Consider the following 24,748-nt stretch of genomic DNA (forward strand, 5'->3'; position numbering starts at 1 on the left):
ACTACCAGGCATAAATTGTTAAACTGCAAAGATAATGACGATTAAACAGTCCAATCCAATGCAGTATTATACTGAGAATCATCAGTACAAGGGTAAATGAATAAAATGTTATTTGGTCTTACAGTTGCACATGAGTTTCATTATCTGTTTGCCCACAGGTCTTACAGCGACTGATAAAGTCACGAGGAAAATCCCAGGCTAAACATCTCAATGTACAGATGGTGGCATCAGACAAGCTAGCACAGTGTCCTCCGGTCAGTACCTCAGATTCAGCAGGAACTGTGCTTTCACAGTGACTACAAACCTCTCATAAATGCTCCAAATGTCTCTACTGTGATCATTCAGAGAGTTCAATTGTACAAATTGCACTATGGTCAAGAAATTGGTAAATCACTGTCACATGTACAATGCTTTGTTCTCAGAATCAGAACAATACATAATATATTCAATAAATTACAGTAATAAATATATATGAAAAAGTCAAATAAGTCATGCAAAAAGAAAGCAGAGTTCATGAGGTAGTGTTCATGGGTTCATTATCTGTTGAGAAATCTCATGGAGTAGGGGAAGAAGCTGTTCCTGAAACAGTGAACATGTGTCTTCAGGCTCCTGTACCTCCTCTTGGATGGTAGCAATGTAAAGAGGATATGACATGTGTGGTGGGGGTCCTTAATGATTGATGCGACCTTTTTGAGGTGGTTATCCATACAAATCATTTCATCACAATCAGTAAACTGAGGTAGTATAAGGGAAAATCTAAACCAGAATGTAAAATATAATGTTACATTTACAGAGAAAGTGCAGTGCACCCAGACAATAAGTTACAAGGCCATTATGAGGTAGATTGTGAAGTCCAGAACACAAACACAAGAGATTCTGCAGATGCTGGAAGTTCATTGCAATGCATGCGGACCTCAGCAGGTCAGGCAACATCTATAGAAATGAATAAACAGTCACTGTTTCAAAGTTCAAAATACATTTATTATCAAATTATATATACTATATACAACCTTGAGATTGTCTCCTTACAGGCAGACACAAAACAAAGAAACCCAATAGAATCCATTAAAAAAGAGAAGACCATCAAACACCCAATATGCAAAAAAAGAACAAATTGTGAAAACAATACAAAGTAAGCAAATAACATTCAGAACTAAAGTTCATAAAGTGAGTTCACAGCCACGAAGTCAGTCATCACTGCAGTCGGTCCAGGAGCCTGTCAGTTGCAAGCCACAGCCTCAGTTCAGTGCAGAGATGAATAACCTTTGCCAAACAGCAAGCTGAACCAAGCACCTCTGGCCCAGACACCCTGACCTTTTCAAACTAGCCCAGCGCTTAAATCGGCCAAACCTCATGTTGTTCCTCGCTCTCAGGCCAGGGCTCCACCCCCTCAGTACACTCTTGGGCCTGGAGCTCTGCTGCCTTGATACACTCTCGGGGCTGGGCTCTGCTGCCTCGATACACTCTCAGGGCTGGGCTCTGCTGCCTCGATACACTCTCGGGGCTGGGCTCTGCTGCCTCGATACACTCTCGGGGCTGGGCTCTGCTGCCTCGATACACTCTCGGGGCTGGGCTCTGCTGCCTCGATACGCTCTCAGGCCTAGACTCTGCTGCCTCGATACGCTCTCGGGGCTGGGCTGTGCTGCCTCGATACGCTCTCGGGGCTGGGCTGTGCTGCCTCGATACGCTCTTGGGGCTGGGCTCTGCTGCCTCAATACGCTCTCGGGTCCGATCTTTTCAATCTAGCCCAGCACTTAAATTGGTCAAGCATTGGCTTGTTCCTCACTCTCAGGCCTGGGCCCTGCCGTCTTGATACGCTGTCGAGACTGTGCTCTGCTGCCTCAATATGCTCTTGGACCCGATCTTTCCAATCTGGCACAGCGCTTAAATTGGTCAAAACACTGGCTTGTTCGTCGCTCTCGGGCCTAGGACCTGCCGCCTCGACCTGCTTTGCCTTGGATCCGCAGCTTCAAGTCGGCTCCAAGTCCACTCCAGCAATGGCCAAACATTGGCTCATTTCTTGCTCTCTGGCCTGGACCCTACCGCTTCAATTTGGCCCATACACTCCATGCCACTCCATTCATGCACCTTCAAGACTACAGTCCACACCACAAAAATACCAGGTTGTACAGGTGGTTCAAAAGATCAACCCCGAAAGGGAAATTACAGGCTATTGATTGCAGCGATTGTTTTCCAGAAAAGAGTGTGAATAATAAAGTGGTTAGTAGTTTTGTTTGCTTCCAGTAAGATGTCACTGTGCTTCACCAACACCATCTTAAACCAGAAGCCAAGGTCCGGGTTTTTTAAATGGTGCAGGACTCCAGGTTTTTAAAATTGGAAAGTAGCCAATGAAAAGTAACAGGGAAAGAGGAAGGAAATGAGAATAACCAATAAAGCAGAAAATTCAAAGATTCAAAGTACATTTCTTGTCAATGTATATAGTATACAACCGTGAGATTTGCCTTCCCACAGCCAGCCACGAAACAAAGAAAACCTTGGAGCATGTTCAAAGAAATACATCAAACACCCCCCTCCCCACCAATGCGCAAAAAAAATCGCGCAAATGACAAAAAAGAATTTTTAAAAACAAGCGAAAAATCACAGAATATAAAACATAAAATCAAAAGAGTCTAGGCATATTCAGTTCAGTTCAATCTAGTGCTGTGCCGCTCGTTATCTGTAGACTGTCCCAATCAAAATCGCACAAAATAGCAGCAAATAAGGAGCAACCAGAAACTAGAAACACAGCATAACATGAACTACAGAGTCCAGTCACAAACCGCAGCGATTAAACCCTGCCCAAGACCCAGGACTCCAGCGCCATCCTCTGGGAGCAGCAAGCAAGCGGGAGAGAGACTAAGTGGCGCTAAACAACCCCTTCACCTTCTGCTCTCGCCTCTATGTTTTAATTGGCGGGATCGGTGAGAAATTGAGTTGATTACGGTCTCCAGGTCTCTTGGCCTCAAGATCACATGCTTCACTTGAAACCTTACCAAACAACCTTGAGACAGCAAAGCACCAGATCACTCAATCGGTCTGAAAACACACCACCAAAATGTAGAACATGGGCTCCAACAGCAGCAGAACCACATTTGAAAGAAAAAGAAGACGTAAAAAAAGTGAAAGAAGTAGATTTGTGAACTGTCTGGAGGATGTCACTCTTGATTATGTTGTTCACTGGCATCACCTTCTTTCGGAAATGGCCTCCTTTCATGCTGTAACGACTCTGTGATTCAAGTCTCTGGCTCCTTAAGTCAGAGCCTTTGAACCCAGAGATCAGCAGGTGAACCAGTGTCCCTCCAACCCACTGACACTATCAAAATGAGGCAGAACCTCCTTCATCGCCAGCAATGCACAACCTTTCTTCCCACTGTTGGTCCACAACCTGTGCCACAACAGGGAACTTGTTTCTTTCAGTTTGAACATTTGGCCATTTTCCTCCCCACAGGCAAACTAACCAACATGTGGGGACAGAACAGATGCTTCCACAGCCCCGCCCACCAACACTTCTCAGAAATAGAAATAGGAATTGACAAAGAGTACCTCCAGAAAATGGAATGTGCAGGGTTTCACCCGTTTTCCAGCTTAGGTTACTCTAGGGAACTTTGAACCTTCCCTGCCATTCTGACCCCCATTGCTGTCCATGTTATGTTTGTATGTGTAAGTTTCCTCAAGGTGCTCTGGCTTTCTCCCACATCCCAAAGGTTTGTGGGTAAATAGGTTAATTGGCCAATGTCAGTTATTGCTAATGTAGATGGGTTGAGTTATAAGGAGAACAGGTTACATGGGATGGGATTCATACTCTGGAAGTGGGCAAGGCTGGCTGCTATTTTTCATGCCCTGATACCCTTGAGAAACCGGTGCTGAGTGGCCATCCAGAACCACTAAACGCTCTGCGGGGAAAGTGTTGACAAATGGAGGGTTCCATGAGTATATATCCAGCATAGAATGTGAATTGAAATGGACAACCAGTATGCTCATGTACCAGTTATTCCCCCAAGTTTAGAAGCTGAGGGTCCAGGGAATGTTATCAAAACCTGCAAAATAGGCTGTGTTATATTCTGTAGGTGACAGATACATTGGGCTATCACAGTTACAGCGGTGAGGAGGGCTGTGCCCAGGATGGACCATGCTGTGACCAATATTCTCTGCTGACCTTTGTGTTCATATAATTTGGAATTACCATACCAGGCCATGATGCAACCAGCGGGCTAATGTGAATGTGTTTCCTATCGTGGGGGAGTCTAGGACCAGAAGACACAGCTTCATAATAGAGGGGCAACCCTTTAGAATGGAGATGAGAAATTTCTTTTGACAGAGGGTGGTGAATCTGTGGAATTCATTGCCACAGAGGCCAAGTCATTGGGTATATTAAAGCAGAGATTGATAGGTTCCTGATTAGTAAGGGCATCAAAGATTACAGGGAAATGGCAGGAGAATGGGATTGAGAGGGATAATAAATCAGTCATGATGGAAAGGCAGAATTGACTCAATGGGCCGAATTAGCCTAATTATGCTCCTATGTCTCATGGTCTCCTAGGAAATATGGAATATAGGAAGAAAGAGGGTGAGTAAAAAGCTCCTTTCAACATGGGCTCCCTTTATCTCCTTTGCAGGAGATGTTTGACATCATTCTAGACGAGAACCAGCTGGAAGACGCTTGTGAACATTTGGCTGAGTACCTGGAAGCCTACTGGAAAGCCACTCATCCTGCCAGCTGCAACCCACCCAACCCTCTCTTGAACCGCACCATGGCAACCGCCGCCCTTGCTGCCAGCCCTGCTCCAGTGTCTAACCTACAGGTACAGGTCCTCACGTCTCTCAAGCGTAACCTTGACTTCTGGGGGCCAAGGGACGACGAAAACAAAGGAGTCACCGAAAACAAGGAAGCTACAAAGCGGCCAACGGAAGCAGAGGACGCAGTCTAATATGTAAAGTGCGGAAGGGAGAGGGCACACTGTGGTGGCGTTACCTGAAACTGTTCTCCCCAGTCCTCTGTCTCAATTTGCAGTCCCCATACTAGTCTGTAGCTGCATGTAGATACCAGCTAACCATGCTTTTCTTCGTCAGGAAGACAGGAGGCTTAAGACAAGAAAGTGGCTGCCCTTTTTTCTCTTGGGCAATGGGCAGCTCCTTCCTGTCGTTAGTGCACTGTTTGTGGTTTTCCTATCGTTCCATTTCGTGTCCCGTGCTTTTCAACAGCGTGCAGAGTGTGAGCCAGCAGTTCTGCCCCAGGCACACTCTGAGCCAGTGTTTAGAGCTGGACGCACTCAGCTTCGAGGAGGTAGTCTTTGGGCAAAAGCAATGTCTGTACTCTATTAAGAGAGAGCAAACACTTAACCACACCAAACATGGATGAGCCTATTTCTCTCGACATTGTAGAACAAGGTCAGAGGTGTCTCCACAGTCAATGCTGAGAAGCAGATCTCACCAGACCTTTGCCAATGATATAGACCTCTAGGCTCAAGTTTTAGTATGAGTTTAGGGAAAGGAGATATAAGTCTGGGGTAAATTGGCTGTTATGTCAAACATTCAGACCTCCAGAGTACTTTTAAAATGATGGCAAACTTGTTTTAGATGCTTAGAAAGTGCAGAAATAATATTGGTGTCAAAGGTTGTAAAACAATTTGGGCAAGACTTGAGGTGTTGGGAGATGGACAGATGACAGTGGAGACATGAGAGACTGCAGATGTTGGTATCTGAGCAACACACAAAGCACTAGAAAAATTCAGCGGGTCAGGCAACATCTACGGTAGAGCTGGATCGCTGCACGGCAGAACCAACCTGCCCTTGCCAGGGCCAGAGAGATACAGGTTCCTAGTTATACAGAGAAGCTGATAAGAAGACATAGAACATTACAGCACAATACAGGCCCTTTGGCCCACGATGGTGTGCCAATCTTTTAACCAACTCTAAGATCAAGCTAACCTTTCCTTCCTACATAACTCTCCATTTTTCTGTCATCCATGTTCCGATATAAGAATTTCTTAAATGCCCCTAATGTATCAGCCTCTACCACCAGTCCCTTTGTAAAAACTTACCTCTAACATTCCCCCCCACCATACTTTCCTCCAATCACTTTAAAATTATGCCCCCTGATGTTAGCCATTTCTGCCCTGGGAAAGAATCTCTTTACCTCTTGTACACCTCTTTCAGGTCACCTCTTTGTTCCAAATAAAAAAGCCCTAGCTCACTCAATTTAACTTTATCTTCATAAAACATGCTCTCTAATCCAGCCAGAATCCTGATAAATCTCCTCTGCACGCTCTCTGAAACTTCCACATCTTCGTGACCAGAACTGAACACAATGTTACAAGTGTAGTCTAACCAGGTTTTTATAGAGCTACAAGCTCTTGAACTCAATCCCCCAACTAACGCACCAAAATCCCTCTTAACCGCCCTTCAACTTGCATGGCAACTTTGAGGGATCTATGGATGTGGACACCCCCCCCCCCCCCCCACACAGATCTCTCTTTTCCTCCATGCTGCCAAGAATCCTGCCATTAACCCTGTATTATGCCTTCAAGTTTGACTTTTCAATGTGAATCACTTCACAAATGATTTATTTTGGAAGGTTGACTTTGAAGGGAGAATACAGGGCTGGTCAGAGAGTGGAGACACAAGACTGCAGATGTTGGTCCTGTCATCCACTGCTCAACTAATAGTGTTCCTGCTTATCTCCCTCCAGTAGCTGCCTCCACCTTCAGCCCCCTCTTCTCCACACTACACTCCATCCACCGCTCATTTGTATCTCTGTCTGCCTCTATCTACCATACATCTGCCACTGTCTCTCAACTGCAGCCATCTCTCCCTGCCTGTCATCTTTCACCCCTACTCAGCCCGCCAATTCACCTCAGATTCCTACCTCACTGCTCCCTCTCTCCTCTCTATACTGACCATCTCAAGATTCAAGTTTATTTATCATGTGTACATCAAAACATACGTTGAAATGCGTCATGTGTATTAACAACCAACACACCCAAGGGTGAGCTGGGGGCAGCCCACAAGGGTCACCACATATTCGGGTGCAACATAGCATACCCACAATGCTCTACAGAACAACACAGAACACAAAAAGCAACAAAACAACAACAGCAAAACAAGCCCCTTTCCTTCTATTCACCCACCCATGTACACAGCCCTCTAACCCCAGAACAAGCCATCTTCTTTGGCCTCCAGCTTCTAATGGGCTCGCAGACATTGGGCTTTGAATTCCCCTGCTGAGTTGCAAAGATTCATAGTCATGGGTCTCCGGCCAACATGCCTCAACTTCTGATTCAACCCTCGGGCCTCAGTCCTCAGCATCAACACCTCACTCTCTCACTCTCAGTCCTGGTACAGGATTTCAATGCAAAATGTTGACAGTTCCTTTCCTACTGGAGATGCTGCTTGAGTCGCTGAATTCCTCCAGCAGATTGTTGGTGAAAGAGCAGCTGGCCTATCAACTGCCCAACCACACCACCGATCCATCTGGGAATGAACAGGACTCCCAGATCTGCTGGTCAGCAGTGCAGCATGCCCCCATCCACCATTCTGACACATCACACTTGTGCAGCTGAAAAAGCTCCTCCCTCACAGCTGAGGTTCAACCCTCGGGCACTGTCTCTGTGGTGTTTACATGTTCTTCCTGTGACTGCATAGATTTCTTCGCAATGCTCCTGATTCATCCTACTTCCTAAAGTACAGGTTGTTAGTTGCCCCTGGTATGTGAGTAAGTGCGACAATCTGGAGTGTTACAATGGGATTAGTGAAGGATTGGTGCAAATGGTGTTTGATTGATCAGCACTCACTGCCAGAAAGCTCTTTGCTCTGTGAGGCTTGCAGCTATCAAGATAAAGATACAAAAGATCAGCTTTATTTGTCACAGGTACATTAAAACACCGAAACATATAGTGAAATGCATTGTTTGTGTCAACAACAAACTTGGTCTAAGGTTTGTGCAAGGGGCAGCCCACAAGTGTTGCCATGCTTCTGGCGCCAATATAGCACGCTCGCAATTTTCTACATGTGCATTCTACATTCTACATGAGGAAATTCATGTGGCCACTGGGAGAACGTACAAAATCCTTACAGACAGTGGCAGGAATTTAACCCTGATTGCTGGCGCTGTAAAACGTTACTCTAACCGATACACTGCTGTGCTGATCTTCCTACAACAGTGAGCGCTGTAGGTCTTAAGTCTTTCTATGCATTTACTAATCAAACATTATAAGTGCTTTTTCAACAAAGGTTCATGTTGAGTTAAACAACAGTATGATCTATTTGTTTCATTCAAGAACAACACAGCCGATTTTGTAAGTCACCAATAAGTGAATTATTCTCACAGCGAGAAGAGATCAGAGCTGGGGGCTCTCAAATTACCAGCAGACGTCTCCAGGTAACCAGCAAGGCAGGGTAACAATAATGATGAGTAAGTCAGGGATAAATCTGAACTTGTTGGGAAGTTACCTGAGCAAACTGTAACCCAACCCCTGAGTGAGTCAGCTCCCTGAAAGAAATCACAGTGAGAATAATGTTTAGGGATAAAAGTAAATAATTATTAATTTTAATATATTATTATATTATTTTACTTTTTCACAAAACATTATTGTTGCCTTCTCATTCTGTTTTCTTTCTTTCCTCAAAGTGCTGACTCACTTAATCTTTAAAATATAAATATATTATTTTACTTTTAACCGTAAACATTTTTGTTGCTTTCTCATTCTACTTTCCTGATATACATAAAGTCCCTGCCCAATAGATTTTGAGTTTACCCTGCACTCTTGCACATATAATTTCTACCTCCATGTCTCAGATGTAGCTGATGCCTCTTCTCTGGAGAAAGCCCCTCAGAGACACTCAAGTGGACTTGAGTGCTGTTCTCTCCTCCCTATCTGGATCAGAACCTTTTGCTCTCAATCCCTCTCCCAGTGGTATTGCTGTCCATTTTACTAGGATTTTTTCAAACTGACTCATGACATTTGACCAATCAAGCCTATGCTGACTCACAGAGCAATTCCATTCCCACCAAGCTAAAATAGAAGAGCACCTCATATTCTGCCTGCATAGTCTGGACACTGAATTCCCCTGTTTCAGGTAAACTATTCCCCTCTGTGCCTTTTCTCCAGCTGATCTACCCAGTTACTTCCACACCCACTCTTGCACCCCTCAATCACCTTATTTATTTCCCCTCCTCCACCCAAACACTCCATCCCCCCCTCCACTGTTCCCATCTGCCCTCCCTACCTCCCCTAGACCATAAGGCATCAGAACAAAATTCAACCATTCAGCTCATCAAGTCTGCTCTGCCATTCCATTATCTCTCTCAACTCCATTCTCCTGCCTTCTAACAGTAACTTTGATACCCCTACTAATCAAGAATCTATCAACTTCCATTTAAATATACCCAATGGCTTGGCCTCTGTACAATGAATTCCATTCTCCTCTTTCTCCTATCCGATTCCATCATCTGCAGTCCTTTGTCACTTCCACCTGTCACCTCCGAGCCTCTGTCACTGCCTTGCTCCTCTATCTGCCTGTCACTGTCCCTCACCTGTATCCACCTATCACCTGCCAGCTCTTGCCCCAAACATTCCCCTCACCTACTTATACTATCTACCCTCTGTCTTTCAGTCAAGATGAGGGGTCTCGACACAAAACTCAGCTGACTACTTTCCTCCACAGATACCACCTGATCTGCTGAGTTCTTCCAGTTTCTTGTTTGGTTCTCCAGGTTCCAGCATCAGCACTCTCTTCTGTTTCCATTCCACAAACTAACTTTTATTTACTTACTTGCTTGCTTACTTAGAGATACAGCACAATAATAGGCCCTTCTGACCCAATGAACCCAGCTATTTGAACCTTATCCCAATTACACCCCTGTGACCAGTAACTTACTAACCAGTACATCTTTGGAATGTGGGAGGGAACTGGAGCACCCAGAGGAAACCCACACTGTCAGGGGGAGAACGTACAAATTCCTTATAGACAGCAGCAGAACTGAACATGGGTCATTAATTTTCCCTGTCATCTCTTTTCCCCCCATTCCCATTAGCTCCTATCAAATTCCACCCTTCAACTGCATACTGGAGCAATTTATAGGGGCTAACTAAACCATCAGTCCGCATGTGTTTGGGATGTGGGTGGAAACCCACAGGGTCACGGAGAGAATGTGCAAATTCCACATAGTGAAGGTCAAACCCGGATCATAGGACCATAAAAAATAGGACCAGAATTAGGCCATTTGGCCCATCGAGTCTACTTTGCCATTCCATCATGGTTGATTTACTATCCCTCTCATCCCCAATTTCCTGCCTTTTCCACGTAACTTTTGATGCCATTACTAATCAAGAACCTATCAACTTCAGCTTTAAGTATACCCGCTAACTTGGTCTCCATAGCTGTTTGTGACAATGAATTTCACGGATTCTCCAGACTCTGACTAAAGAAATTCCTCCTCATCTCTGTTCTAAAGGGACGTCCTTGTATTCTGAGTTTGTGCCCTCTGATCCAAAACTCCCTCACTAATGGAAACATCCTCTCCATGTCCACTCTATCTAGGCCTTTCAATAGGTTTCAATGAGATCCCCCTCATTCTTCTGAACTCTAGCAAATACAGGCCCAGAGCCATTAAACACTACTCATACATTAACCCTTTCATTCCCAGAATCATTCTTTAGAACCTCTTTGCAATTCTGTATAATTTCAGCATGCCTCACGGGAGGTATCAGCCATCGCCATGCGGGTATGAAGCCAGCAATTGGCAGGACGAGGAGATGGGCTTAGAGCAGGCTACAGTGAGGCATCGGAATTTTAACAGTCAATAGGGAGGAGTGCCTCAGAGCAGACAACAGAGGTGTTGATGCAATCATAAAAGCCTACAGCAGGTTAGAGGGAGAAGGTTTGGAGGGGAGTGAATTTGAAAGAATATTTCATAGCATTTCATACAAAATGCTAGTGCAGCACAGCAGGTGAGGCAGTGTTCTGTGGAGGGAATGTTTCGGGCCAAGACCCTTCACCAGGACTCTGATCAGGACTCTAATGAAGAGTCTCAACACAAGACATCAACTGTTTATTCCTCTCCAAAGATTCTGCCTGACCTGCTGAGTTCCTTTAGCATTTTGTGTGTGTTGCTCTGGATTTCCAGCATCTACAGAATCTCTTGTGCTTTTATAGCATCTTACATGTTCTTTTCAGGACATCTCAAAGCACTTGAAATATGCAACAGAAGATCTCTGCATAGCAAGCTCCCATAAAACATTACATCACAGGATAATCTATTATACTTTTAGAAATACAATGAAGCTCCTTTGCTCTACCCCAAAACAGTAATGGGCTGAGAGCAAAAATAGTTCTAGAGTCATGAAGCACTACTGCACAGAAACAAGGCCAAGCTATTCCATGCCAAACCATGACTGTATTCTGGCTAGTCCCATCAACCCGCACCTGGACTATGGCTTCCACATCCCTCCCACTGTCTATTTATCCAAACTTCTCTTAAATGTTCAGTTTAATGTACTCAACTCCCTCAATATTACACTGAAGCATCAGCCCAGAATTTTGTGCCCAAGTCTTTGCATTGGGACTTGAACCACAAACTCCAGAGTGAGACTGAGTGTACAACCCAGTGAGCCACAGCAGGGTAAGGTAGGGGTGGGGTGTTGGCTTGAGTTAGCTAGCTATAAGTATTCAGAGGAACTAATACATGGGTGGGGGGAGGGCCTGTGAAGCTGGCAAAGAGAAATCAGTGCCTCTTTCACTTGAGTGTGGGTGAGCTCACAGTTTAATTGGGTCACTCAACAATGATTGTCTATACTGGAAGCCTGGGCTGAATTCAACAGTCACTGAGGCTACCTGGCAACAGTGGCAACTGAAAAACTATCTGTGGACATCTAGTTGGGATTCAAACAAGCACTCCTGAGGGCTGTACTGCTATGGCTAACCCTTTGCAAATTTAACACAAACTAATTGTTTCAGCATTAAAGGTTAGTCTTTGAGTGTTTTTCCTGCTTCTCTACTGTGTTACTAGAGAAGAGAACATGAGAAAGGAGGAGTTGCAGTAGGTCAGCTGGTCCCGCAAGCCTGCCCCACCTTTCAATATAAAGTCATAGAACACTACAGCACAGAATCTGGCCAATAGAACCTGTGCTGAACTGTTATTCTGTCTAGTCCCATCAACCTGCACCTAGACCAGAGTTCTCTATACCCCTCTGATCCAAGCTTTTCGTAAACATTTCATTCAAGCCCACATCCACCACAATATGATTATGGCCCACCTGCCTCAGGGCTCAAATCTTCCTCTGTACCACAAAATAAATTGGATGGGTCCTTTACCACATGAAGGACCTTGTTGACTGTGCATCCCCCTCTGTAGATGCTACCAGACCTGCTGACTTCCTCCAGCAGTCTGGTTTTTTTTTGCTCCAGATTCCAGCATCTGCATCACTTGTGTCTCCTCCTCTTTGATAATTTACCTTGGCATTCAATTGCTTAATCTTTAAAAAATGTACCTCCCTCCACCTTAATGAATTTTAATGAGCTACCCTCCACAATGCACTTGTGCAGAAAATTTCAAAGATTCACTATCCACTACAAAAAGAAATATCTATGTGTCTTGAATGACCAGCCCCTTGTAACAATGTTCCCTTGTTCAAGACTCTCACTAATGAACACATCTCAACATCTACTCGATCAAGTCCCCTCAGGTTTTTATATGTAAAGATTAGCTTTATTTGTCACATGTAGGATAGGTACACACATGGATGGTAGAAATATAGAGGGTGATGGTCCTGGCGCAGGTCGATGGGAGTAGACAGTTGCAATGGTTTTGGCATGGTCTACATGGGCCATAGGGCCTGTTTCTGTGCTGTACTTCTCTATGACTCTATGTACATCAAAATATACAGTGAAATTCATCGCTTGCACCTGGGATGTGCTGGGCACCCCACCAGCGTTGTGATGCTTCTGACACCAACACGGCATGCCCATTACTTATTAACCCTTTGGAATGTGGGAGGAAACTGAAGCACCTGGAGGAAACCCACACAGTCACAGAGAGAACATACAAACTCCTTACGCACAGTGGTGGGGATGGAACCCCAATTGATTTTATAGCTAGTGCTATAAAGTGTTGTGCCTACCGTTAAATTACGGTGCTGCCTCATTCTTCTAGATGTCAAAGAATACAATCCAAATTTTTTAACCTTCTTTGATAGGATTATCTCAAGTACTCTTGAAAATCCAATTAGCTTTTTGTGGGAAAAAGGAAGTCAAAAGTAAACAATTTTAATCTAGCCCCAACTTTGGCATTGGGTACAATGCTGGTTTTACAGCACACTCAAATTCTCTGCAGAAGTCAAACTGGTGATCTGTCTGTCCAATCCCAAAGTCCAGCCCTAACTCAGAATCAGAATCAGGTTTATCACTGGGATATGTCATGAAATTACTGCAATATATAAACATACTATAAATATTATATATGTATATAATCTAATGATCGAGGGGAAGAAACTGTTCCTTAAACATTAAGTTAAAACCTGGTGGAGGGATTTAATGTTCTCCACCTGAATTCAAAGTCTAAGTCAAGTTTATTGTCATCTGCACAAGTACCTCCACACACACATGCAATGAAAAGCTTGCAGCAGTATCACAGGCACATAGCATCATATAAGCCTCATTCTCAAAAAAATCACATACACACTTTTTATACATAATTTAGATGCAGCATAGTGTAGTCAGCAAAGCATAGTGTCACACAAGGAGGCCAATCAGCCCATTTCATTCTGTGGTGGAGTGGAAAATTGCTGTCTAGTCTAATCCCACCTTCCAACACTGGAATTGTAGTCCGGTATGCCACTGTTCTGCAAGTACTCATCATATACTGTTTAAATGTTGTGATGGTATATGCTTCTACCATTGCTTTCAGGCACTGAGTTCCAGATATCTGCCACCCGATGGATGAGAAAGCTTCTAACCCTCTCTCCCCTAATCCCCCTAACCAACCTTGTACTCCCACATCCCTACAAATATCAGCCTGTGTCCTTATGGCCAAGAGAATTGAGTTCTTCTTATCTTCTTTATTAAGGTTCCACAGTTAAAATAAAGAGTTCCATTCATTAATGGTCATTGATTTCCTGGCCTGGATTAAAATAAATGAGAGCATAAACAGTGCAGCACAGGAACAGGCCATTCAGCCCATTATGTATTGTGCCTGCCATGATGCTAAATGAAACCAATCCCATCTGCCTGCACATGATCCATATCCTTCCATTCCGTGGCCTTTCCCTGCATCTGTCTAAATGTGCCTCAGACAGATCTGCTGGTGATAGTGACAGCACTATCATATCTGCTTCTACCACTAACTCTGCAGCATGTTCCTGGAGCCTACCATTCTAAGGGAAATAAGCTTGCCCCACACATCTCCCTTAATCTTCCCCTCTCTCACCTAACACTATGCCCACTAGTATTTGACATTTCTACCTTGGAAAAGGACTTTGTGGGGATTGTTCCGAGGTGGATTATTTCTACAAATTTCCAGTGTAAACATCAGGAATGACAAAGATTAGGATGATCAGAAAACACTGGTACTAAGTTATGGTGGGTTCTGGGGTATCATCGTTCACAGGATATAGAACTCTAGAACTCTACAGCACAATACAGATCCTTCAGCCCACAATGTTGTGCTGACATTTTAACCTAAGACCTTTTACCCCAAGAGCAATCTAAGAGCCTTTTCATCCTACATAGCCCTTCATTTTTCAATCATCCATGTGTCTATCAATGAGTTTCTTAAATGACCCTAATGTATTTGGCTTGATGACCACCCCTGGCAGGACTTCCCATGTACATCACCGTTCTCTGTGTAGGAAAAAACTTACCTCAGGACTCCCTCTATAATTTCCTCCAAATACCTTAAAATTATGGCCTCTGGTATTAGCCATTTCTGACCTGGGAAAAAATCGCTGGCTAGACACTTGACCTAAGCCTTCACTCTTTTTCTATTCCTCATTCTGGCTCCTCTCTTATCCCTTCTCTTCTTATCTGCCTATCACCTTCCTTTGGTGCATCTCCTCCTTCCCTTTCTCCCCTGGTCCACCCTCCTCTCCTGGCAGCTTCCTTCTTCTTCAACCCTTTACCTTTTCCGCCTGTCACCTCCCAGCTTTTCACTATATCCTGCCTCCCCTACCCACCTACCGTTCCATCACCTGGCCTCACCTATCACCTGCTAGCTTGTGCACCTTCCCCTTTCTCCATCTTCTTACTCTGGCCTCTTCCCTCTTCCTTTCCAGTCCTGAAAAAGGGTCTTGGCTTGAAATATTGACCATTTATTCCACTCCATAGATGCTGCCTGAACTGCTGAGTTCCTCCAGAATTCTGTGTGTGTTACTCTGGATTTCCAATATCTGCAGAATCTCTAGTGTTTATGATCTATGCCTCTTATCATCTTGTACACCTCTATCAAGCCATCTCTCATCTTCTTTTGCACCAGAGAGAAAAGTCCCAGCTCACGCAAGCTATCCTCATAAGACATGCTCTTTAATCCAGGCAGCATTCTGGTAATCTCCTCTGCACTCTAAAGCTTCTACATCCTTCCTATAATGAGACAACCAGAACAGAACACAATGTACAGGACATTAGTGCCAATTAGAGGAAAAGCTAGCAAACAGAAAGTGCTTGGGTATCTATCAAACAGTAGCTTAATAAATCTACAGGCTCAGCTTTTGTTGTATCTGGCTTCTCCAAGTCTTGGCTACTCAAAGGTAGTTCTTTTATCTCCATTTCGCAGTGGTTTGTGCTCAGAGAGGTTAAAATAACAAATGCCCCAGGGTATAAACCTCTCCCAGGCAGACTATGATCTGTTTTGGACTTTGCCTGCCGCAGCTGAGCGAGGTTCAGCTGGACCGTAGAAAGGCTTGGGATTCACAATGGTATCCTTGCTGCTGCTGCTACCTAAGGCAGCTTGACACCCCATCAAACCAAAGTTCAAAGTAAACTTTTATCAAAGTACTTATATGTCACCATATACTTACTACCTGAGATTTGCTTTCTTGAAGAGCAAAGAAACACAATAGAATCAATAAAATACTGCTTATAAACAAAAACTGGCAAATAACCATTGTGCAAATGAAAACCAATTGTAACCTTCCCAACCTCTGACTACTCTGAGATAGTAAAGCCTGCATAATCTTTTCTTGTAAAATCATTTCAGACTCTCACTTCCAAGTTTTATGGGGTTTTTTGTTACGCACATGGGCTTTTATCGCTTTTTTCCTTTAGCCCTCGCAGGTGCAGTGACTGCTGTTGGAATCAAAGCAAACTTCATGCAAGCATCTGAATGTGGCTCAGGTGGTGAGGCTGTGCAGGTCTGAGTACATCACTGCTTGGTTGGGCTCTCAGTACGAGCACCATAACACATCCATGGATGCCCACTGGGCATAAAAATTCAGCCTTCTCTTCAATCACCTTCAGAGGAGAGAAGCCAAGGAATTTAGGGAAAAGGATAAGATCCCTTTTCATTGCCAACTCCTCCTGAAGTTGGTTTGGGAACATATAATCTTAGTGGTACCCTCACATGGTCACACAGTACTATCAGCAAGGAAGTACAGCAATGGCCCTCCTGCTCTGGCCTGGCTGGGTTCCTTCCTGACACCTAGTGCCGTGGACAAGGATTTCTTCTTCCAAGGAAGTCCTTGTCTCTCTAAGAAGTCCTTCTTCCAAGGTCTTTTCCACCCTCACAACCCTCATTATTTCAGCCAAGTAGCCTTTAGGGCCAGTTAATTTTCACAATGCGGCAGTGATATTAACTTATTTCTAGCTCAGGCTTATTTCTTAAACGCTTTATCAGAGTGCATTAACATTGCTTGAACAGAGTTGCATAGTTTTAACACAAAATTGAGCTTAAGAATGAGGCGATGGGATTGTTAGTGGCGGCTGGCCTGGGGTAATAATCTACTGTAAGAGAATGTATTTGTCATTTATGGCTAACAACTATTTGTTTTCCACCCATCTCCTCACCCCCATTCCTCTCTGCATGGTGTGCCGTTACTAACTAGGGTTCCTACTTAGTGCATGGAGAACAAGCCATTGACTGTTCGAGCCCTGATCAGACAGATTTGCATGACTATCAAAGTGACTCTGCCAATCAGCCCTACCTTCGCTCGGCATCCTCCACGCCTCAGTACACCCATCACCCGCGTGCCACCTCCCGAGCTCTCTCCCGCCAGGATACTTTTGACTTGGAGATGCAAGGCAGCCGGGACTCGGCTTACACCGAGCCGGGGGACTCCTGCATGGAGACGGATCCTTATGATGACCCAGAGCACTCGGAAGACCCTCAGGGCGCTCCCTGGCATGGGGTGGCTCAGCAGCAAGTCCAGCACCAGGAATCGTGGGGTGAGGAGGAGGAGGAGATGGACAACGGCAACTACAGCAGACAGCAGAGGAGTCGGCTGCGAGCCAGAGACCACTACCGACAGAAGGACGAGGAGGTCTTGAACCGGAAACAGGGCGACCTGGAGGAGTGGGACCGTGATGTGTATATTTGTTAAAGTGCACTAGGGCCTACTCACTGCTCCCACCCCAAAGAATTTGTTATCTTGTAGTGGTGCCACTTGCTCTGTTTCATTGTCCAATCTGAAGAAGAGACTATCATGTTTTTTAGCATTCGGTGCATTCATCTTGCCAAGCCCTCTATCAATGCCAATAGGGAGTTACTGATTGACGGAGGTGCTTCTCCCGGGAGAAATTTGCATACAGTATCATGCCCTGCCCACACCCCTCTCCCTTTGCTCTTAATGCCTCGCTACAGAGTCTACAGGGGTTTGATTATATGGACCAGATATGGTGCGCTGTTAACCCTTTTAAGAATGGACACTTCTGATAAACATGCTTGAATTGTTTTTCTGCACCCATCTGCGACAATTCAGTGCCAGTACTGCCAAGAGACCAGTTCACCTGATTTAGCTAGCTTAGAACTGAGAAGCCTACATACCAGCCAAAGCCACATCTCTCACAGCCTTGACGGGATGTTTTTTTAACTCTGTCCTCTGCCAGGTTAGCAAGTTGTGAGGTGAAAAATACAAATGTAAACACAAAACTAAGCATTAAAGCATGAATAAATAGAGGGAAACTTTGAAAACAAAATGGCTCTAACTTTTACGACTGTCTCTGACAGCACCCTCTTGTTTACGTGAATTTACGAATTAAGAGTGGCCTTGGAGAAGGTGTGAGGAAGCGTTCATGTTTTCTACACTGTCCTCCTATTTAACCCACTCTCTGCATCTTTAATAGATGATGAGATGCTATTTAATAAACCCTTTCCTTGTCTGCCTCTTTCTGCCACCCCCACGTCATTTTCAAATTGGAAAAGGTGGGTGACGGATAACAAAATCTATACAGGTGGATATTAAACTTGTATCTGTCATTAAAGACAATTTGATGCAGAATATGTCCCTTTTTTATTTAAACACAGAGACTTCTGGGTGCTTGAATTTCTAAAAGGCAGTGTGGTGGTAGGGGGAGGAGGGGGAGAGGGGAGACTGAGCCAGTCCTTGGCCATTGACCAAGGCACGGATTAGGATTAGAGTGGGGCAGAGAAAGGCTTCAGAGGGGATTACTGCTCACTGCCTTTTATAACACAGCTAAAGTCCTCTGTTCTGGGTAAATAGGACATCAGCCTTGGTTGATCTGTGGTAAGGTGGCATGGGTGGGTTATAAAGGATAGTTTATGCCAAAATTTAAAAGTAAATAAATAGAAGCAAATGAAAAGGCAGGTGATGAAATCAAGGGGATAAAATGATATTCTAATCCAGAAGAGATTTAACAGATGCAATACCTTTGATACTGGGGATGCAGATTGAATCCAGTCCAGGTGTCTAAACAAGAAACTATTACCCTAAGTTACCTATTAATTTGGAAGCCTTGATGCTAAATGTCCCTCCCCATTGACCAACCCCATGAGGAGTGATGCAAATCAAAATGCTACAATAAGGAGCAGTTTTACCTAAAAGACTTAGGAGCAGAATTTGGCCATTCAGCCCATCGAGTCTGCTCCGTTATTTTATCATGGCTGAATATTTTCCATCTTGACCCCCTTCTCCTGCCTTCTCCCCATAACCTGACCTATTTGCCTATCAACCTCTACTTTAAATATACCCAGTAACATGGCCTCCATAGCTGTCTGTGGCAATGAATTGCACAGATTCACCACCCTCTGGCTTAAGAAATCTTTCCTCATCTCTGTTCTGAAGGATTGTCCTTGCGTTCCAAGGTTGTGCCATCTGGTCCTAGACTCTCCCGCTATTGGAATCATCCTCTCCATGCCCACTCTATCTAGGCCTTTCAATATTCGGTAGATTTCCATGAGATCCCATTCCCTCCCATTCATTTAAACTCCAGCAAATTCAGCCCCAGAGTTTTCAGGGTTCTAGGAATAAGGGATCTTTACCAGGCATCTGAGCAAGATAATCATGCTCCTGAGGAAACAGGTGCCAATAGTTCAGATGTTGCATAGAACCCAGCAAAAAGTTACCAAACAATGTGTAATGATAGATTGAAGCTTTTAGAAACATTATCCAAACCCTGAGATCAATTCATAGCCTTGGAAAATCATTTTCCTGCTCTCTGGTATTGTTTATAATGATATACTGTTTGAATTTTCTGTGGAAAGTTTAATTTTGTTGCTGGCCAGTTTACACTGGTGGATCACACTGTGTCCTTAATGTGTAACAACACCTAGACCAGACTAATAATGATTAGTACAACATGCCGTCGGATACTGAAAAATTCTATGTCCAGTATATATTATAAATAAATGTTCAAATATAAGTTTTAATAAGAAATGTGGTAGTATGTTTACTTATGCCATATCAGCACCTTTTCTGTGCACTATTAAAATTATTACTGAGCTGTAGGCTTGAATTTATCTTTTTCATTACAATACACAGTAAGTTTGGGATCATTTTCATTCTAGAATCTTGAAAGAATACAGGGTTAATGGCAGGAATAGCCCTTGTTCACAGATCCCTCAAAGTTGCAGTACAAGTAGATAGGGTGGGTGAGAAGGTGGCCTTCATTAGATGTGTGATTGAGTAAAAGAGCCACAAGGTAACGTTGCAGCTCTACAAAATTCTGGTTAGACCACACTTACAGTATTGTGTTCAGTTCCAGGAAGAATGTGAAAGCTTTACAGAGCATGTAAAGTTTTACCAAGATGACACCTGGATTAGAGAGCATGTTTTATGAGCATAGGTTGAGCAAGCAATGGCTTTTTGGAGTGAAAGAGGATGAGAGGTGACTTGATAGAGATGTACAAGATGATAAAAGGCATAAACCAATTTGACAGCCAGAGACTTTCCCAGGGCAGAAATAACTAAGAGGCATAACTTTATGGTGACTGGAGGAAAGTATAGGGTGGAATGTTTCTTACACAGAGAGTGGTGGGTGCATGCAACGTCCTTCCAGAGATGGTGGTAGAGGCAGATACATTAAGAACATTTAAGAGACTTTTAGATAGGCACATTGATGAAAGAAAAATGGAAGGATGTGTAGGAGGGAAGATTGATCTTGGAGGGGGTTAAGAGGTCTGTACAACATCATGGGCCAAAGAGCCTGTACTATGCTATACAATTCTATGTTCTATAATCCTGGGAGCCCAAAGCACAACAAGCAAAAATTATAGCAGGAGTGGAGACATGCAAGTGAGTTTTGATTTTGGTCATGGATGTCTGATTCTAAGCCTTCTCTGTGGTATCCATTCCTTACCAAGAAGACAATTGAACTTTCTACAGAAATCTTCAGTTGACAGAATGTAAGGACAGATGTTAAGTTGTCCAGTGGAAGATAGCCACACACAAGACCTCAGGATAATATAGCATGAGGAACAGGTGCAGGAATCAGACATGTGGACCTATGGGCTTACTCTGCCATTCAGTAAGATCACGACTGCTCTTACCACTGGCCTTAGCTTTAATGTTCTGCCTGATTCCCAAAACCTTTTACCCTTAAGGTTTATGTATCTCTGTCTCAATCATGAACAAATATCTGGAGTGAAGAATTTCAAATATGCACAATACTCCGAAAGAAGAATTTCCTCCTTATTTCCACTTTAAATGGGTGACTCCTTGCCCTGAGTTCTAGATGTCCCTTCAACAAAATACCTCCCTCAGAATCTTCTGTAAATCATCTTTTTCATCCTAGATACTTGGATAAGATCACTTCGAGTTGTCCTAATCTCTAGAAAAGCTCAATCATTCTCAAATATTTTCATGACACAATCCCTTTGAACTACCTTCAAGGCAAATATATCCTTCCTAAATAACAAGACCAACCTTAAGACCATAAGACATAGGAACAGAATTAGGCCATTCAGCCCATCAAGTCTGCTCTGCTATTCCATCAAGGCTGATTTGTTATCCCTCACAACCCCATTCTCCTGCCTTCTCCATGACCTTTGACTAATCAAGAACCTATCAACCTCTGCTTTAAATATACCCAATGACTTGGCCTCCACAGTCATCTGTGGCAATGAATTCCATAAATTCACCGCCCTCTGGCTAAAGAAATTCCTCTTCATTTCTGTTTTAAAGGTATAGCCTTCTGTTCTGAGGCTGTGCCCTTTGGACTCTCCCACTATTGGAAATATCCTCTGCATGTCCACTCTATTTCAGTAGGTAAATACAGCATACAGTACTCCAGATTATGTCACAAAATTTCCCTACTTTTGAACCCCATTCTCCCTGCAATAATGGCCAGTGCCGCATTGCCCTTCAAGACTGCGAGCAATGCCTCCATGATAACTTTGTATTTTGTCATGGATGGACTTGTCTCTTGATCCATCCCAGGGCTGACTACTATCTCAAGAACTAGACTGCATAGGTTTAAAGAGAGGAGGAATAGATTCAATAAGAAACTGAGGGGCAACTGTTTCACCCAGAGTGTGGGTCTGTATGAGCTACCCAAGGGATTAGTAGAGGCAAGTAACAACATAAGCCTGAACACTAAAGGGTGTCAGGTAGAAAGGGATGCCACAAAACTTCCAACACTTGGTACAGAGACAGAACCACTGGGAGAGAGGGAAGATGAAGAACTACTGCTATCTCCAGCCCCATCCCCTGGATGAACAAAACAATGAATGTTCCTCTCCCTTCCCTTTCTTCCATGGTGACCTACCCTCTCCTATCAGATTTTCCCCTTCTCCAGCCCTTTATCTCTTTCACCAGTCGATTTCCCAGTTCATTACTTCACTCTTCCCCCCTCTGGTTTCACCTATCACCTACCACCTTACACTTCTTCCTCCCCTCCCCTACCTTATTGCTCTGACTTCTGATCCTTTTTTCCAGTCTTGATGAAGGATCTCGGCCCAAAACATCAACTATTTACTCTGTTGAGTAAATGCTGCCTGGCCTGCTGAGTTCTTCCAGTATTTTGTGTGTGTTGCTGAAATAAATGTTGTTATTGTTATTGCCTCTACTAATATGCTACCATGCGGCGCCATGGGAAAGTAGCAGTTAGCATGATACTATGAGAGCTTGGAGTTCCAGAGATCAGAGTTCAATTGCGGCACCATCTGTAAGGAGATTGTATGTTCTTCCTAACGTGTGAGTTTCCTCTGGGTTCTCTGGTTTTCTCCCACAGTCCAAAGACATACTGGTTAGTAAATTAATTGGTTATTGTAAATTGTCCTGTGATTAGGCCAGGTTTAAACAGGTGGGTTGCTGGCGGTGCAGCTTGTCGGGCCGGAAGGGGTTGTTCCGTGCTATATCTCTAAATAAAATACAATAAATAAATAATTCTTCAGGCAGCTCATTCCATATACGGACCACCCTTCAGGTCAAAAGGTTGCCTCTCAAGTTCCTACTAAATCTTCCACCAAATCCATCTTAAATGTATGCCCTAAATGCCTTCTTAAACACAAGGGATTCTGAAGATGTTCGAAATTGTGAACAATACACAAAATGCTGCAGGAACTCAGTAGGTCAGGCAGCACCTATGGAGGGAAATGAACAGTCAACGTTTCAGGCTGAGCCCCTTCGTCAGGCCCAAAACATTGACTATTGATTTCCCTCCATTGATGCAGCCTGACCTGTTGAGTTTCTCTAGCATTTCGTATGTGTTGCTCTCTGGATCTTGATTCCCCATCCTTAGGAAAAAGACTGTGTGCATTTTTTAAAGATTAAAGATTAGCTTTATTTGTCACATGTACATCAAAACATCAAAAATACAGTGAAATGCATAGTTTGCGTCAAATCAAATCAGTGAGGATTCTGCTGGGAAGACAGCAAGTGTTACCATGATTCTGACACCAACATAGCATGCCTACAACTCACCAGCCTTAAGCATATCTCTTCGGAATGTGGGAGGAAGTCAGAGCACCCGGAGAAAACTCACGCAGTCACGGGGAGAACATACAAACTCCTGATAGGCAGTGGTGGGAATTGAACCCCAATCAATGATTGCTATCATGATTAGCGTTATATCAACTACTACGCTACTGCGTTGACCCTATCTATGCCTTTCATGACTTTCTACACCTGAAAAAGATCACCCCTCATTCTACTACACTCCAATAAATAAAGGCCCAGCCCAAACTCTCTCTGTAACTTAGTCTTGCAACACCCTCGTAAATCTTTTCTACACTCTTTCTATGCAGAAGGGGCTAGCTTGTCTATGGACTTCAATGACTCTTAATGTCATATATAATTGCATTTCTTTAGCACCTTTCAAAACCAACAATGTTCCTTGTGGGCAGCAAGATACTGAATGCAGCCATATGATACTCTAGCTATGTGAGGCTTCTGGTCACGGTGGCCCCAAGCTGAGGTCTCCATCAAGGTTATGACTCACACAATCATTTTTTATGGTCAGCGACGGGAGTTAGAGATCACATTATAGTTTAGCGATGAGGATGTGGAGGAGTTAAAGGTCAGGCCAGAGTAAGGTCTCCGCTCCACACTTTGCATTTGAATGCCAGCAAAGTGGACGGCAGACAAAGGACATCCGGAGTCTGTGACTCCACTCTGAGCTCAAAGGCCAGTGATGTGGACTTGAGAAGAAGAACTACCAGAGTGCAGGTCTCTGCACCATGCTCGAGGGCCAGTGACATGGATGTGTGACAAAGAATATCTATAGATATTGGGATGTCCCAGGTGAGTGGTTCCCAGTGGATCTATGCGAGCAAAAGGCACAAGGGCCGGTGAATTGGTGAGTCCAGAGTTCGAGGCCTGAAATTCAGGGTCCCATAGTCTGCTAGTCCTGGGATTGATAGCAAAAGTTGAAGTCCGGAGGTTGATTGGAAGTCTGGAAGTTGAAGCCCGATGGCCAAAGCCTGGAGACTGGAAGCCCAGAGGCCGAGGTTTAAGGACTATCTGTGTATGTGGGAAAAAGGGGGCTTGTTTCGCAGGCCCGGACATCTCCAAACCACAATCCCTGCTGCTGACCTCAACAGCTCTGACGATCCAGAGCAGGTTCAAAATCCGGACTCTACCGCCATCAATGCAGGTTCCAACGACCTCAGACATCTCCAAAGTGCTGATTGTGCAACTCTGAGCTCCAGGCCAGGTCTTCATGCGCTGCCGCTAGAACCCCTGTCTCCCCTTCCCCCACCACCGCTTCTCAATCCCGTCTCTCTCAGATCCCACCATCAGCTAGTGGGTCCTCTAACCCCACCATCCCTGAACAGTCCAAACCTCCCTTCCTCTCAGACACTACCAACCCCCTTCCCTCCCCAAACTGATCCCAGCTCTCATCCATGCCAGGTTGCCGACCTTCTCCT

At 44.2% G+C, this 24,748-nt stretch overlaps 1 protein-coding gene across 3 annotated transcripts in view; it reads left to right on the top strand.

Annotated features, from left to right (window-relative positions):
- cacnb1 (calcium channel, voltage-dependent, beta 1 subunit) overlaps positions 1–19,837 on the top strand; it is a 464,251-nt gene extending 444,414 nt beyond the window's left edge. For all 3 annotated transcript variants that reach the window (XM_073071735.1, XM_073071736.1, XM_073071738.1), the window contains exons 12-14: positions 159–254; positions 4,617–4,802; positions 17,031–19,837. In XM_073071735.1, coding sequence (XP_072927836.1) covers positions 159–254; positions 4,617–4,802; positions 17,031–17,525 — 777 coding nt within the window. In that variant the 3' untranslated portion in view covers positions 17,526–19,837. The remainder of the gene's footprint in view (positions 1–158; positions 255–4,616; positions 4,803–17,030) is intronic.
- Positions 19,838–24,748: the final 4,911 nt, after the last annotated feature.

The sequence above is a fragment of the Hemitrygon akajei genome, chromosome 18 (assembly GCF_048418815.1).
Source record: "Hemitrygon akajei chromosome 18, sHemAka1.3, whole genome shotgun sequence".
Lineage (NCBI taxonomy): Eukaryota > Metazoa > Chordata > Chondrichthyes > Myliobatiformes > Dasyatidae > Hemitrygon > Hemitrygon akajei.